This window comes from Gambusia affinis, linkage group LG15 (genome assembly GCF_019740435.1).
Source record: "Gambusia affinis linkage group LG15, SWU_Gaff_1.0, whole genome shotgun sequence".
In the NCBI taxonomy this organism is placed as follows: domain Eukaryota; kingdom Metazoa; phylum Chordata; class Actinopteri; order Cyprinodontiformes; family Poeciliidae; genus Gambusia; species Gambusia affinis.
The window spans coordinates 2,906,311-2,922,951 of record NC_057882.1 but is presented as its reverse complement, the minus strand read 5'-3'; the positions used below and the strand labels follow the sequence as shown (position 1 = coordinate 2,922,951).

General features: G+C 36.1%; 2 protein-coding genes across 3 annotated transcripts; both read left to right on the top strand.

The window, feature by feature from the left end:
- Positions 1 to 248: 248 nt before the first annotated feature.
- Positions 249 to 2,354, top strand: LOC122845132 (cornifelin homolog B-like). The gene is made up of 4 exons (XM_044141199.1): positions 249 to 372; positions 856 to 975; positions 1,105 to 1,262; positions 1,372 to 2,354. The coding sequence occupies exons 2-4, from the start codon at positions 864 to 866 to the stop codon at positions 1,489 to 1,491; spliced, it is 390 nt and encodes a 129-aa protein (XP_043997134.1). The 5' UTR covers positions 249 to 372; positions 856 to 863; the 3' UTR covers positions 1,492 to 2,354.
- A 643-nt stretch (positions 2,355 to 2,997) lies between these two features.
- LOC122845022 (cornifelin homolog B-like) lies at positions 2,998 to 15,264 on the top strand. 2 transcript variants are annotated; one of them, XM_044140975.1, is made up of 5 exons: positions 2,998 to 3,048; positions 11,847 to 11,898; positions 12,800 to 12,916; positions 13,225 to 13,382; positions 14,793 to 15,264. In XM_044140975.1, the coding sequence occupies exons 1-5, from the start codon at positions 3,013 to 3,015 to the stop codon at positions 14,913 to 14,915; spliced, it is 486 nt and encodes a 161-aa protein (XP_043996910.1). In that variant the 5' UTR covers positions 2,998 to 3,012; the 3' UTR covers positions 14,916 to 15,264. The 2 variants fall into 2 exon arrangements, with proteins under 2 accessions (XP_043996910.1, XP_043996911.1); XM_044140976.1 differs by lacking the exon at positions 2,998 to 3,048 and adding an exon at positions 3,756 to 3,772.
- The last annotated feature ends 1,377 nt before the right edge of the window (positions 15,265 to 16,641 follow it).

Genomic DNA, 16,641 nt, shown 5'->3' with positions numbered 1-16,641 from the left:
TTTAACCAGAAAACACTGACTGAGATTCTCTCACTGACAAGAAGATGCTTGAAAAAAAAATCTCTTTTTCTCACTGACAGTCCAGTTCCAATACACTATACAGTAAAAAGAAATTCTTTCCAAAAGGATCAGAAAAACAGAACTACACCTGACGTAGAACCTGACAGGGCTCAACACCCATGACTTCTTGCCAGAAGTTAAAAACAAAGACTTTGTTTCAGAGGAATAAAAAAGATTACCTGAAGGAACCGGTGTGTCTGGTTGGTTTACTTCTCCATCCTGGAACTTATTGCTGATCTGACTCAAGTTCAAGCTATTCAAAGCAGAGATCAGCTGTGAGAAGGCGCTTAACCCAGAGCTCAGGCACAACAGGTGAGACATCAGACTTTCTGATTATTTGGTGCAACAACAACCTAAATATTATAGTCTTATTATGGAGAAGTTCACTTAACATTCAGAGAAAAATGATATTACCAAGCATATGCTTCGTTTTATTCATTTAAATATACGTAGCATTGTTTTTCTTCCTGTAGGTTATCTAACGTTTTAAAATATCAGTGTGGCAATTAGATATGGCGATATACCGTAAAATACAACTTGCTGAGTTTCTTCTAATATTAAATTTTGTCCCCTTTAAAACCAAATCACATTAACTTCAAAATCTTGTTGAAACTTCTTGTTGGTGTTTAAGCAGCCATTTGCATAAAAAGTGAAAGCAAAGAGCATTCCTTTGGGTAGTTACGAAACAACTACACAAAATTATTCAGAACTTTGGGAAGTTATGAATAGCTTCATAACCACCCAAATATGTCTTTGGGTAAACGAATGGGTATGTTTATCTCTCTCCTCTTTTAGACTTTATCATGACAACAACAATAGTAATTCAGCAACCGCCACCTACACAAGTGGTCGAGGTCATGAACCCACGGGAGTGGAGTTCAGGATTGTTTGATTGTCTCGGTGATTTAAAAACATGTAAGTAACGTTGTTGAGGTTAAGACATTAAAGACAGTTTCAGAAACTTCCTCATTGATACGATTCTATAGCAACTGCTTAACAATAGTTCATAATTCTGTATTTTTCTCTATTTTTTTATCTTTGAAGGCTGTTTTGCGTACTGGTGTTTTCCCTGCTTCGCATGCAAAACCTCTAAAGACTACGGCGAGCATCTCTGTCTCCCCCTGCTGGATATGTTTGGTGTGTGCGTCCCACCCATCACTTTGGCTATGAGGGTCTCCTTACGTCACCGCTATGGTATCGATGTAAGTTGTCAGTTGAAAAATAAACAAAGGCGTTATTCTATTTCCTTCTTAATATTAATACCGTGTTTAAAAACGCATTTATTGAAATTCAAAGCGCTTTAATTCCTAGGGCTCCCTTCCTAATGACTGTGTGCTGTCCAGCTTCTGTACCGTCTGCATCTGGTGTCAGATGGCCAGGGAGATAGAAAAGAGGAATGCCCCGGTCATGATCTCAGCCAAAACCGCATAACCTCAAAACCACCGCCTGGGCTGATACGTGTTCTGGTGCTGGGGATACTGAAGAATACCTATGTTTCTAAATTAGCATAGAGAACCTTAATCATGCAGCTATATGAGCAATATGATCTTGATTTAAACTTCAGGAATAAAGGCCCATGGATTTGGATGAAATCCAAAAACATTGTTTTCTAACGGGGTTTTGTTTGTATAATTAAAATATAATTATACCAGTTTTTATTTCTTCTTTATAGAATATACATTAATATATAAATCTATCCATCCATCCATCCATTATCTGAACACCCTTCTTCCCTAATGGGGTCGGGAGGGTTGCTGGTGCCTATCTCCAGCTGCGTCCCGGGCGAGAGGCGGGGTACACCCTGGACAGGTCGCCAGTCTGTCGCAGGGCAACACAAAGACATACAAGACAAACAACACACTCACACCTAGGGAGAATTTTAGAGAAACCAATTAACCTGACAGTCATGTTTTTGGACTGTGGGAGGAAGCCGGAGAACCCGGAGAGAACCCACGCATGCACAGGGAGAACATGCAAACTCCATGCAGAAAGATCCCCGGCCGGGAATCGAACCCAGGACCTTCTTGCTGCAAGGCAACAGCTCTACCAACTGCGCCACTGTGCAGCCCCTTAATATATAAATGTAAATTTATATATATAAATGTAGACATAAAAACTGGTACAATTATATATATAGTATTACTGTTTATATTGTCTTGCTATTTCCAGTCACTAGATGTCCTATTGTCCACCTTCTCCTAGGCCTCAGTGTTTGCTACCTCCTTTTTTACTTCAACCTGCAACATATGCCTATTTTTTCTCCAATAAAGGTAAAATAAATAACTAAAATCAAAGTGTGTACTGTATTTCTCTTACTTTTAATTAATTCCCAATATGGATGTAATACATCCAGGTTATCGAGATACTGAGGTATGGAAGCCTTTAAGTCACACACCATGGTTTAAATTATCTAAAATTTGTTGGGGAATGTGACAGGGTTCTCTTATGATTTAGTCAAGCATAATGACTAGTCCAAGTCGGAGATTGTTTTTAGAGGATTTTATTCAGCTTCGGGTCAACGGTCTCACCTCAGTGTGAGTCTAAGCACAGACTGACTGTGGAGCAGAGCCCTGCTTTTAAAGCCACAGGCTCCGCCCACAGACACTCCAAACAATCAAGAACTAAACAATTACTTCCAACGCAAATAAACTCTCAAAGTATACAAAATAATAATAATAATAATAATAATAATAATAATAATAATAATAATAATAATAATAATAATATAAATAAATAAATACATTTGTAAACAAAAATACAATACTCAATTTAATAGAAAACACTTGGTACTAATCTGATGACATCATGCAGTCATCATATGACTCCCTCCTTACAAGCCACCATCTGAAAAAAAAACCCTACTTGAAAGTAAAACCAGAAAAATGTTTGATACTGAAAATAATGTGTTTTGGATGAATGTTTAACTGAAATAGGAACACCGCGTGTGCACCCATGATGAACCGCCTCAGTTTAACCTGCAACAAAAAAGTAAGTTAGTGATTGTGTGTATATGTGCGGGCGTGCCTGCATGCTGACATGGACTCTAAATATGTCCTAACTCATGACGGCTCCTCCGTCACAGGGAAAAAAAGCTTACTGTAAATTTGTTAATCACACATCTTAAATTTTATTGTGGCAGGACTATTTAATGTAATATTTTCTGTGTAGTTTCCTTTTTCTCGCGGGACTTCACTGTTGACCAAAACTTTGAGTCATGCGCAGATATCCTCCCTTTGTTCTCAATATACTGTTAAAGATGAAGCTAGTTACTTTATTTATGTACATCAGGGTTTCCTCCAGTGTATGATAAGCCTGGCGACCCACCATTCTTTACTAGAATGGTAAAGAACGCTCACTAAGCGTTGCTTGTTTTTAGGAAAATAGTAATAATTTTTTTAAAAATTTGCGTAATTTATTTATTTTTTTGCCGAATTGCAAGCGTCTCTGTTGGTCTGAGTGTTTTACTGGCGGAACAGATTTGTTCCTAAAAGTTATCTTTATAGAAGGTAAGTTTAGAATTGATGCAATTAAAGCCGGACCAATCACACTGCTGGCGCGTGTGCTGCAGCAGCTGGATGTCTGAAGTTTAACTCGGCGCGCATCGGATGCGCCTCCTTTCACTCAAACTGGACACAGGCTGACCTGTACAGATATTCACATCACACATCTGTGTGGAATTACGTTTCTTTGGAGTCCCCTACTCCACATCAAGGTAGGAGGTTAAGCCCCGCTGCGTTAGCTCTGGTTGTAAACCGCAGGAATAACGCTTTCTGATGCGTGCGTTGAGCGAGCGGGGAGATTGATTTATCTTCGTGAACTAAGGATTATGTTGGGTGTTTACATCCCAACACCACCTGGCTCTGTTTATGATGATAAAGTTTATGTATTAGTGGGTAACGAACCAGGGCTAACCTCATCATGCAAGTTCAGCCCGGTCAGGAACTTTCGCGCTCTCTCATCATGCTGGTTTTATATTATTTTATAATTATATTTCCGGTTACATCAAACCATATCAAATGCTTTGTCTACTTAGTCAGCCAGAGATAATGCTCGCGGCAGCTTAAAGTTCGAACAAACAAAAACAGTTTCTGTGAGCCGTATTAAAAACTCAACAGACAGGAAATAGAAGAGCTACTAAAGCCACATTAGCAGCATTGAATCAGATCTCCCGTTTGTTACAAGGCTGCATGAGGCCTTGAGCAGCATTTGACTTAGGGGCCCCTCTTCCTGCTAAAAACGTCAGCAACTCCAACAGCTCCTGTGTTAGATTTAATTTGGGAGAAGGGGGGTAGTTTAATTGGCCAATCTAAAAAAATTACAGGTATAATTGCATTTTACTAATTTGTATTTGTGAACAAACAGAGCTCAGACTCAAAGATTAAATTCATAGCATCAGATTGTTGCTGTGGTAACCAAATAATCTAACTATGAAGATTGTTCTTTGAACTTTTACAAAGTAAGCTTGCCAGCTCCATAAAATTTTACATTTAAATGTTAAATATTTTAATTTATGTATGCAGAAACCATTAAATCAAACTTAGCAGCATTTATAATCTCAATTAACAAATGTTACATTTATGTACACTGAAAAAAATATCTCTTTGGATGAACATAAAAAATATCAGGGAAAGGATTTCCACCTGATTACTTTGCTTTATTTCAGCACCATGTAATTCTGTTATTCCTATTTAAAGCAAATGTGTTGGGTCAACTTAATTTATTAAGGTTATTCCAATGTAAAGCAATTGTGTTGGCTCATCTTATGTTATTATGGTTATTCTATGGGTGATTCTAAATCATAGAGTTGGCTGAACTTAATATATTATGGTTATTCTAATTTAAAGCAAACGTGTTGGCTCAATATAATTAATTCCCCACCTCACGAACATGCATGCCCTTGAGTCGATTAATGACATCACGACTAGCTATAGAAGACAGGCGAGCTATTTCAATGTTTCTGGAGTAATAGTTGGTTATGATGTCATTTATTCTTATCTTGAGCTGTTCCAAACTTCAAATTATATTAGCAATCTCTAATCGGACTCAGGTGAAAAGTTCCAGGAATTACAGCAATTTATAACCTTAGACAGAGAGAGATATCTGCATGTTCTATAAACACAAATACCAAACATTGGCAATATTTATGTTTAAAACTATCATTATATTCCAGAAGACACTTGTAAAGGTGCACACACCCTCAATATTTCAACTTTATTCTTGTGATGTTATGACTTCTCTTCTTTTCTTAGCATTGCCCTGATACGCTGTCATTTCAAAATGCAGCTTTAAAAATAAAATTTATCTTTGAAATGTGTTGAGATATTTTGATTAAAATTTGTTTTAGAAATCCTGAATTTCATTTTGTACAACTTATTACCACAACATTGTGGTTTAGCTTGACTTCCTCCCTCCTTTGATTGATTGATTGATTGATTGATTGATTGATTGATTGATTGATTGTCTGAACCCGTTCCAGTTGCATGCTCTCTGTTGGTAAAACCCAAACCTGTTCAGTTTCTTTAGCTTTTCATCTGTTCGAATTCTCATTCTGTTTTTTCTTGGACAAATTATGTCTGTTAGTTGCTGTTTGTAGATTCCACCTAATACGACTGACTCAACAAACACTTTATGTAAAGCCCCCAGTTGGGCAGTTTCTAGGAATCCTTTGGGATCTTTGCTACAAAACCTAATAGCACATAAAGTTTAGTCAATACAACCCACATCCTGCCCAGCATTAACTTTGAGCCAGTTCTGGTGCTGCCATTCATCACCGCCTAGAATAGAAGTATAAAACCTGCTGACATCATGTCTGCTAGCTGCCCAGCTCCCTCTTGACCTTCACTGAAAAAAATAACTCTTTGGATGAAAATAAAAAAATCATGGAAAGGATTTCCACCTGATTACTTTGCTTTATTTCAGCACCATGTAATTCTGTTACTTCTATATAAAGCAAACGTGTTGGGTCAACTTAATATATTATGGTTATTCCAATTTAAAACAAATGTGCTGGCTCAATTTAATTTATTAAGGTTGATTCAACTAATTTACTATAGTTGGACCCAATGTAATTTAAAAGAGCCAGCCCAAATAATTTATGCAAATTTAGTTGAAACCAATTGGTTTTTTCTCCGTACAGTTTTTGCAGCACTAGTGGCTAATATTTTTTTGAGACAGTAGGCAGACAGGAAAGACGGCGAGGACATGCGGCAAAGGTCACTGGGACCAGGAGTCGAACCAGCAACATCCACGTCAAGGACTCAGGCCTCCAAACATGCAGTGTGCTAAACCCCTGCGCCACCACAGCACACCTGAGAAACCATCTTATGTTACAGTGACACCTTCACACTACTTATTAAGTTGATCCAACTCATGAAAATTAAGTTAGCTCAACAAACATGTTTCATGCTGAAAGAAAGCGTTTTAATCGTGTGAAAACTCTCAAAAACACCAATGGAGGAAGCCATCGAGAAAACAAGAATGGCTTTTGAAGCAAGGCTCGATTTTGATGCAATAGCAAAGGAAAAACAAAGATGCAGGTATTTACAACAAAGTCTGACAAAAAACGATCGCCAGATCAATAAACTTCTGGTGGAGAAGGCTAAGAGACGCTCCTCGGTCTCAAATCCGAAGAGAGAGGCTGAGGTAGGAAAAAAAGTTTTTGAACCCACAGCAGCTGATTGGAGACAGGTGAAGAGAGACAATGTTGCTTTAAATACTGAGATATGGGTACTGATGGAAAACTGGCGGAGAGATCAGGCTCAGATAAAATAACTCAGAGACCAATTGGCAAAGGCCAGAACAGAGGCCATGATAGATAGACTAGAAAAAAAGGATAAGAAGGAATCCCTAAATAGCAAACCGGCAAAGTTAAAAGATGACATAGCTGTTTCTGATGTTGAAAGAAATACAGAAGCCCTTACTAAAAATAGAAATATAACATATTTACCACCCTTTGAATCAACCATCCAGCCACCCAATTCAATATTAGCTTCTGATAAAAGAACTTTACGTCTGGGTGAAGCCAAGTTAGAGCCAGATTTTGAAGGCTACCAGAAAACACAACTTAAGCCAAAGCCCACAAGCCAAAGGAACCCAGGAAGGACTCCATTTATACTGGGAGGCAGGAAGCCCTGGAAAATCTGAGCCATAGCCATCATTTTATGTTTTAATCTAATCAACTTTAAATTAACTCCTTAATTAATAACTTGCATTCCTACCTGCACTGGACATTGTGTTTCTTTCTGCGATACTCTCTTTAAATAGGATGCATAGGTTTTCTCCGGTTGCTCCGTTTTTTCCTACCTTCAGGGAAAAAAGTGATTAGGATAATTGGTGTCTTTAAAATTACCTTTGTCTCTCGCTCACTTACTGTTGGAGACATTTTTTAAATGGACACACTCTTTAAACTCAATACACAGGTTTTCTCCGGGTGCTCCGGTTTCTCCTACGCTGAAAAAAAATAACTCTTTGGAAAAATATGAAAGGATTTCACCTGGTATTTTTATTTCAGCACCATGTAATTTTGTTACTTCTATTTAAAGCAAATGTGTTAGGTCAACTTGACGAATAACCATAATATATTAAGTTGACCCAACACATTTGCTTTAAATAGGAGTAACAGAATTACATGGTGCTGAAATAAAGCAAAGTAATCAGGTGGAAATCCTTTCCATGACACGTAAAAACAGTCTGATACCGTTACGGTAAATCAAATGTTAGTGCAATCACAATATAGTAACACTCTAAATAGTGCAAAGCAACAACAATATATCAATAACTCAACGTTGTTCAAACGCTAATGTCCATATTCACAATATGACCAACTACTGGACAGGAGGCTTTTACTTTCTCATATATATTTAGGTTTAGCTTGCATAAATAACTCTAAATACTTGCAGAAAAATAAAAAAAGAAGCTAAAACTGTAATACTTCTGATTTATTTAACCGCTATGTTTTTATCATGTCTTGCTGTTTCCAGTCGCCAGATGTCCCTAGTTACCAACCTTCTCCTCAGCCAGGCTCCTCAGTACTTTTCCTTGTTTTATTTTATTTAACCTGCAATATGGCTTGAAAATCTGTTCCAAAAATTTAAAATAATTAATTCAAATCAAGTTGTGCACTAGTTTTCCTTTACATAGAGGGCAAGTTTCATTAGTTATCAACAGGGATGTACTGAATAACCCAGATTTAGGAGATGATATTTAGTTTCTTGAAGTTCCTTTTTGTTTCCACCAATCTTTACAAGTCACAAACTGTGGTTTAAAAGAATCTATAAACATTTTAGAATAATCCAGCTCATATTGCAGATGTTTTGCTTGCCTATTTATATGTAATTGAAAATGAACCCTTTAAAAAAACAGTAAAGATTTAAATATTAATCTAAAATATAGTTAGAGCAGATTTAGACCAAATGTAGCTTTATTTGTCAAATTTGTTCCAAACGAAAGTTTCACAATTTTCTCAATCATTTTAATTATTAGTGCATATAAAATGGAAAATAAAAGCTGTTCTTTCTTATAAATATATATCTAGGAATTGTTTTTACAAAAGAATATGATCCAATAGAAGTTACAAACCAGATGGTAACTTTACCTGGTGTTGTCATATCTTTTTTTTATCTTTACAGTAAAATACTGAGAACTCTAAATGAATAAAGAAGAACTGAATAACAATTTCTTTTGAAGTCTAATTACAAAACCAATTGGATTTTGTAATCTAATCAAAGTTAAAAGTCAAAGGTTTAAGCTTTGATTGTAAACCTCCAGAGTATTAAAGATTTAAACTCCTTCATAATGTTGAAGAAGTTTAAACCTTAGACATTTAGTTTGGCTGACTCTTCCCTGTCGAACTGAACAACATGATGGGATTGATGGAGGTGTCTGAGGCCTTCACATAGAAGATGATAGCAGTTTGTTAGTAACTACGACGGCGTATTTATGGTCCTTGTATATAGAAAAAGACATATACAGAAATGTACCAATGATATATCTCTGGTACGTTTCTGCCTAAGAAATCAAATCTTGAGATTAATGTTCGAAATTTTCTAGAAAAAAATTTGATTTTCTCAAAGGCTCAAAAATTGAAAGTTTTTGACTTTTAAATCTTTTGAGTCTTTACTCCTTAAGGGTGGAATGTTTTCCTGATTAAAGAATAAGCACTTCTTACTTTGTAATACGATATTATCATATTTGGCATCTTACATGGGGGCAGCACCACAAAGCTGAAAAGGTTTGACTTTTTCCCAGCACAACAGCATGAAGAAATCTGACACTGGAGGAAGAAAAAATGATGAGGATGCAGAAAATATAAAAGATGTATGTGTTACTAGACATTTTACATGTGAAGCTGGTAATTATTTGAAAGAGTTTGACTTCTTAATTTACTTAAAAATGTCCAAAATGTAAATGGCATTGCAGATTTCTATGTATTCATTCTAAAAACTGGATCTTGAAGTCATAACCATCACTATTAATAGATATTATAAATCAGCATACATCAAACAGGACTTTCAGAAAGTTATTACTTTACTTGAAAAATGAGATCCACGAGTTTCTTTAATGAAGAAAACTCGTCCATGTTGACCTTCAATTTATTGACTCTCTCCCTCTATTGAGAAGAAATCCAGAGATGAAAGTCTTCTTTGCGTAGTTTTGTTCTAAAAGGCACTGCTGTCTGAGATCCCGCATAACAGCAAACATTAAAAACAAAACAGCTTCTTCAATGAAGAGCCACCACAAAGCCAGGCCTCCCTTTGTTCCATTCAGACTGAAAAGCCCGAACATTTTTTTTGTTCTTTTCTTTCCCAGAGGTCAGTTGTTAGTAACTATAAACAAGCTCCAACTCGTCTCCAACAGAAAGCTGAGAAAATAGTTTTAGGTGAATCATTGCTGCCCTCCTGCTAGTGACCTTGTGTTCAAAGTGATTAATTACATAAGCAACATTAACTTCTGAGTCAACCTAAAAGGCAGGATAATAATTTGTTCCAGCAGCTCGAACAAACTCAAACAAATCCTTAGTTTAACGTTAGTCAGCTATGCAATGTAATGAATATTAACGATTCATTTTGTGATAAAAAAGTTGACTAATTCTACATTTTACAAATATGAGCATGATTAAACTCTGACTCCCTCACAAAAAAACATGACTATTAGGTTGATTGGTCTCTAAACTGCCTGGTGGTATGAGGAGTGTGTGTGAGTATGGTCGTCTTTGAAAACATGTTTAGGTGTTAGAATGGTCTAGCCAAAAGTCTTGAACCGGGTCCAACTGAGAACCTGTTCACAGGTGCTCTCAATGCAATCTCACTCAACCTGATTTATTAAGCAGAAAACTCAAGTCCCACGATGTGCAAAGCTGCCAGTGAAACACTCCCAAAACACTTGCAAGTGTAACAGTATGGAAATCCGGTTTTACAAAGTATTGACTCAGAGGGCACGAAAATATACATAAACAACTGTTCTGATTTTACTGCGAAAAAAGAATAACTTTATTTTTTACTGTTGTTGATAATCTTTGTATAAACAAATGTTCATAATAAAAGTTGGCAACAAATATCTGAGAAAATCAAAACATGAGGACAGGGCCCCATGTGTGTGTGTTTTTTTATACACTCATGTTCAGTGACCAAAAACTGACTTCTCAAAATCCTGCTTCCTTTCACAAAAGTTCTAAAATAAAGATTGATTTTGGAACTATTGGTCAAAGAAGCAAAGAAGGGAAGACAGATGAATGACTAGAAATCTGATTCACATGGGAAACATTTTCATCTAACTCCTGGATTTCAGCCGTCACTTGGGTCTCAAAGAATTATTTGAAATACATTAACAGACAGAGGGGCAGTAGCTTGTTATATTTATTCAGTTTGCTTGAGTAGGTTTTTGGGCAATATGTACTTTTTGAAGTTGTTTTACTAAAACCTGGTAAATTGACTTGAGTTATTAGGAAATATTGCTACTGTCACTTAAATAAAATGTCAGGATATAAAACTGAATGAAGAGCAAATATATTTGAACCAAAATGCATCAGACACACAGATGCAGTTTATGCTGAAGTGAGACCTCTTGTTTTTACCCCAGCTTTGTTGTACTCATGGCAATTTCTGTTCTCTGAACTTGTTGTGTTATGCAGGTCAAGTCAATCTGCAGAATCTTTCTCAGGATACTGAGAAAAAAACATTTTTTCTCCTGTTGTCCTTATCCTCTTCTGTAGTTATTTTCATTATTATACTATTTATTTGTATTAATGTAATTCATTTTAGACTTCAAATGACCAGAATTTGCAGATAAGTTTATATGTTTGTCTGTTTGACATCCTTTTAAATATTAAATCCGATGTTATGATCAGTTATTTAATACCTGAGGAGCCATTTCTCCAAATTCGTTTTTACTCCTGCTTGAGTAATTTATTAAACGGCTACTTTTTTACTTTTACTTGAGTATCTTGACGTAGTTGCAACTCTTATTTCAGTACAATTGGTTACTCTATTCTGTGTATAGCCCATCCTATTTATTATCCATCCACACAATAAGCAAAGCTTTCAATGCAAAGGCCTTTAGGAATGGAGTTTCAGGAAAGTTTCAGAGTCACAGCATTTTTTTTTCCACCTCATGCTTGGCTGTGATGAGAGGCTGAGTTGCCCAACCCTGCATTTGATTGAGCCATGGCTTAGGAGAAATAGGTGGGGGAAGAAGGAAAGTTAGTGCAAGAACAACCAGTATATCCAGTTTGCTCTGTGAGGAGATGTGATGACATCTGGTTCTGCCAGACTAAAGGTGCTTCATTCTAGAGCCAGGATCAGCTGCGTCCAGACTCGAAACTCAGCCATCAACCACAAAAAGGTGAGACAATCAGATTAAAATGTTTGTTCATAGGCCTGATACAATAAATCCATTAATCGCATAATAAGTTAATACAAGCTTCATTAGCATGATTTATTGTTTTACCCTTTTCTCTCTTTTTTTTTTTTGTATTAAGAACTGGATGACAAAAGTCTTCAGTCTGGTGGTTTGGTCTCAACTGGGCCTTTTATTGAAGGAAAATTTTGTTTAGACAGACTTTGTAATTGAATTTATTTGTTGTTTCTTTATTATTGTTATTATTATTTTGGATGTGTAATATGTCTTCCAGCTCCATTTCATTAGAATTTAAAGTTTATTGAAGTTTGTTAATGTGTTACATTACTGTGCCATTGCCATTATATTACTTGAAAATGATCTCAAAACAACAACATTATTGTTAATCACAATAACTTCTTGGACAAGTTATCGCCCAGCAAAATTTGTTATCACGAGAGGCCTAATTGTCCATCACTTATTTCAATTTTAAATATACAAGAGAAAGCTGTATTCTTTCTTAAATACGTATGTGAAGGGAAAAAAAATCTACAAATGGTTATGAGGCATTTGAGACACAAAATTTGTAATTTTCTTTAAAAAATAAGCCAATAAGTTGTTTAGGTTTGTACCTCAGTGTTATGCAAATAATTACATTTATTAGAGAGAAAAAATATATTTATTGTGAAATTTTGACATCTCTGTCTGTTGACTGTCAGTTTGTTACCTACACAGGACAACGTCAGGGATTTTAACTGATGATAAGCATGAAATTATGATCAAATGTTTGGTCAACTTTTATATATTGTTCTGTTTTAGGCTGAAACTAAAACACTTATTAGAAAGAAAAGAAGAATACTTGCGATCTACCTAAATGTGATATGTGATAACTTCTTTCACCCTGTAGACTTCGTCATGGATAAAGTCGTGATCCACCAGCCTCATCCAGACCCAAGAGTGGATGTCCCAAACTCTCATGAGTGGGGCAGTGGCATCTGTAACTTCACTGAAGACATGAGATCATGTAAGAGGGTGAACCCCTTCATAAATGTACTGTAACTTCATCAGAAACTTGTTCTGTAAAAACACCCAATTAATTACTGAAAAGAAAGGAGATGACACCACAGCAAAAGTATGTCCTGAATGCAGTTTTAGAGGAAACAGTGAGGGTGGATGAAAATCAGGTGGCTTCCTGGACTTCTCCATTCCTTGCTAATAATAGCAACATGCCATGTAATTGTTTTTGAACATTTGTGCTAATCATCTGTGACTACATCATTGTGAGCCTGTTTTGTGTTGTGTTTCTATTGCCCCCCCCCCCCTCCCCCCCAGGCTGTCTTGGCTTCTGGTGCTGCCCCTGCTTTGCCTGCATGATTTCCAAAGAATATGGCGAGTGTCTCTGTCTCCCCTTGCTGGAATTCTTTAGAGCTTGGTTGTCACCCGTCACCATGTCCATGAGGACCAGCGTGAGAGAGCGCTACAACATCGAGGTACATGACAAAGATGTATTCCTTCATTCAGTTGGAAATAATTTTGGGCTGGATTTGTTCTTAGTCACTCATAAAACAAAAATCAAGCATAAAAAGATCATATTTCCTAGTTAATCAGTGTATGTTTTGTAGTAGTGTCAGTGACCTTTGTTTACAATAAGACAGAAAGTGAGCAGAGACAAACAGGAAGTAGACATGCAGCTAAAAAACAACAACTTATAACTAACTGGTTGAGCCACCATTGGCATTAACCAATGGAAGATTCTGTGAGGAACTTTGGCCCAAATGTCTTCAAAGTGTAGTTTTAATTCCACCCTCTCAGTTGTGTCTGACAGACGTTGGACCAGGTCACTCCAAATCCTTATTTTATATTTTTTTAGCCATTCAGAGTTGGACTATTCTTTCTTAAGGTCACTAACTGATAGCCATATTCAAGATTTCATTCTAGAGAACTTATGTCAGTTTTGGTCTGCAGTGCTTTAGGTTTGGCTCTGGGTTTTTCTGTGATCTTTGATCTTTGTAAAGATAAAGTTTGATTCAACTTCTGTTTCATTTTGCCTCGGTGTGAGGATCACGTCTCTTGATGTGGTTCACCAGAAAGACGTTGTAAGTTTCTCTTGACCAGGGACTGCAACCGTTCCAATCCAAAGAGACATTTTGGCCCTCAGTCCAGTCAAATGAAGCTTGTTTATAGCCACAAATGTTACATGACCTTTTGAGAAAAGGAAAACTGATCTGAAATACCTGCAGCAGGCAACATGTTGTCATCTTTAAAGAACCACAGTTTTATGACTATTTATGTGGTTTAAAATGAAGTAAAGTGGAAAACATTTGCAAAAAAGAGTACATTCAATTATAATGGATGTTAATATTTGTGGAAAGATGTAAAAAAGAAAATTGTCCAGTTTCCAATATTATATGTAGAGAAAGAGATCTAAATAAATGTTATTTGCACTTTTAATGTAATTTCTTTTGTGGGACATCAATGCAATTATTACATGACAAAACTGGAAAAACTGCTAAGACCTGCACATATGTTTATTTAAAACATTAGTTGGTTCTTTTTTATTCTTAGCCAGTTATTAAGAGCCATTGTCAGAAAGCCAAGAGCCGTTTGTTTCTCGTCTGATTTTGAATTTCTTTAGATGATATTTTGCTCTGAGCATAGTCCATTTCTTCAGGTTCCAGATGAGGAGATTTCCTAACTCTGCATGTGTGGCAGTAATCAGGAATGGAATTGGTTTTGAAGTTAAACATTTCAGTTTACTCCATTTATCTTTGTGTAATTTAAAAATTTTCTTAATAATTTATACAAATGATCACCAAAAATAAGTGTCCTACATAACAGAGTCAGCTAAAGGTTTGAGTTTCTCGGTCTAACTGGATCAAATGAATCTGTCTGACCCACAGGGCTCCATTGCGAAGGACTGTGTGTGCGCCACCTTCTGCACACCCTGCGTTTGGTGTCAAATATCCAGAGAGCTACAGAGAAGGAAGACCGACGTCGTCTTGGTCAACGCAAAAACCGTATGAGCTCATTCTGACCGTCGGAGCTTCTGTGTTTAAACGATGAATAGAGAACTAGAATATACTTATGTGTAAAAACTGAATTGTGAAGGTATGTTGATTTATGACACAGTGAAGAGTGAAGGAATCTAGATTTATATTTTTAATGTCCAAAAACTTTTGCCTTTTTTTTTTTTTTAAACTGGATTTGTGTTTTAACTTTGCCTTGATACAACCAGGGTATGAAAATTGTACAATATGTAAGAATGACTAGACAGAAGGACTTGTAATTATTCTGTTTAAAGGTAAATTGTGTTCTGTTATTTGTTTTGTTGGAGGTTAGGAAGACACAATAAAGGAAAAGCATGAATCCAAATGTCTACGTTAAGTCAAATACATCTCCTAAAATGAACGTTTTTATGCTGCTATAAATTACCACAGGTGGGTGGAGTCGGCACAAATTTTACTGAAGAGTAAGTAAAAGTAAAAAAAAAAAAAAAAAATCTAAGAAATTATTCAACATAGAGCAAACAAATCTTTTCATTCTAAAATATTAAATAAGTTATTTGTGAATTCTAGTATTTTAAAGACTAAAATGAAAAGCTATCAAAGCTAATTAATAATCACAAAAGCAATTTTAAGAACAAGAGACACTTCCAGATAGATTATTTCAATGTAAAACTAAAGACACAAATGACTCAGGAGGCTCAGCAAATGAGTCAAAGACGGAAAATCGCATCAGAACAACAAAGCTGGTGCACAAATGAGAGGTCTCACTTTACCATAAACTGTAAGTCTGTTTCTCACCCAGTTTTGTTTAAAACATGTTTTTCCCCCTTCATTCAGTGAAGTCAGTATTCTGAAAATGTCCTGAAATAAGAGTAGCAGTACTTCAAAATAATATTAGACAAGCAAAATGAAAAAGTACAGGGCAGTGAAACTAATGAAACTAATAAAAGTAAAATGTTTCCTATAAATTGCTTTAGTAAATGTAATTGAACTGATTTGCATCCACTCCTCTGAAAATTATAAATCAAGCAGCATTCAGTAGCAAAACTCAAACCTGTGCTTTATCAAACTGGGTGATTTTTGTTTTTCATTTTGCCTCGGTGTGAGGATCACGTCTCTCGATGTGGTTCACCAGAGTCCCAGAAAGACTTTGTAAGTTTCTCTTGACCAGGGACAATCCAAAGAGACATTTTGGCCCTCAGTCCAGTCATATGAAGCTTGTTTATAGCCACAAATGTTACATGACCTTTTGAGAAAAGGAAAACTGATCTGAAATACCTGCAGCAGATTGCAGATCAACAAGGTTGATTGCAGATTGATTGTTGAGCAAGATAAGCAAAAAAAACAGACAATGGTTATTTTATCTACAAAACTGAAATATTTTCCAGTGGTAAACCTGACATAGTGAGACAGAGTGGAAGAGAAAAAATACTGAAGGACCACATTGACCGGAGCAGTTTGATAGATATCCTGTCTATTAACTGGGTGAGTATTCATCACAGTGGCTAAAGGTCAAAGTTCAGGAAATTTCAACTTTGACCTGCTTGAGCACAGATCTTGCACACGACTCGGCAACACATTCAATATGAAAGTTTTGTAAAGTTATTAGTAAAAGCAGAATACCCCCAAATGAACAAATGTAAGCTCAATTTTTCCCTGAAACATAATCTCTGAAAAGCTTAAACCTCGGACACAAAACTCAGAATTAAGCTAATTTAATGTTGTTAGGCTACAGAGAACTTTT

Bases quoted from the DNA above. Each gene is read 5' to 3' on its own strand.
- LOC122845132 (XM_044141199.1), top strand. From the start codon at position 864: ATGACAACAACAATAGTAATTCAGCAACCGCCACCTACACAAGTGGTC. The intron at 976-1,104 runs GTAAGTAACGTT...TTATCTTTGAAG, and splicing joins TCTCGGTGATTTAAAAACAT to GCTGTTTTGCGTACTGGTGT. The intron at 1,263-1,371 runs GTAAGTTGTCAG...TTTAATTCCTAG, and splicing joins GTCACCGCTATGGTATCGAT to GGCTCCCTTCCTAATGACTG.
- LOC122845022 (XM_044140975.1), top strand. From the start codon at position 3,013: ATGATGAACCGCCTCAGTTTAACCTGCAACAAAAAA. The intron at 11,899-12,799 runs GTGAGACAATCA...TTCACCCTGTAG, and splicing joins CAGCCATCAACCACAAAAAG to ACTTCGTCATGGATAAAGTC. The intron at 12,917-13,224 runs GTAAGAGGGTGA...CCTCCCCCCCAG, and splicing joins CACTGAAGACATGAGATCAT to GCTGTCTTGGCTTCTGGTGC.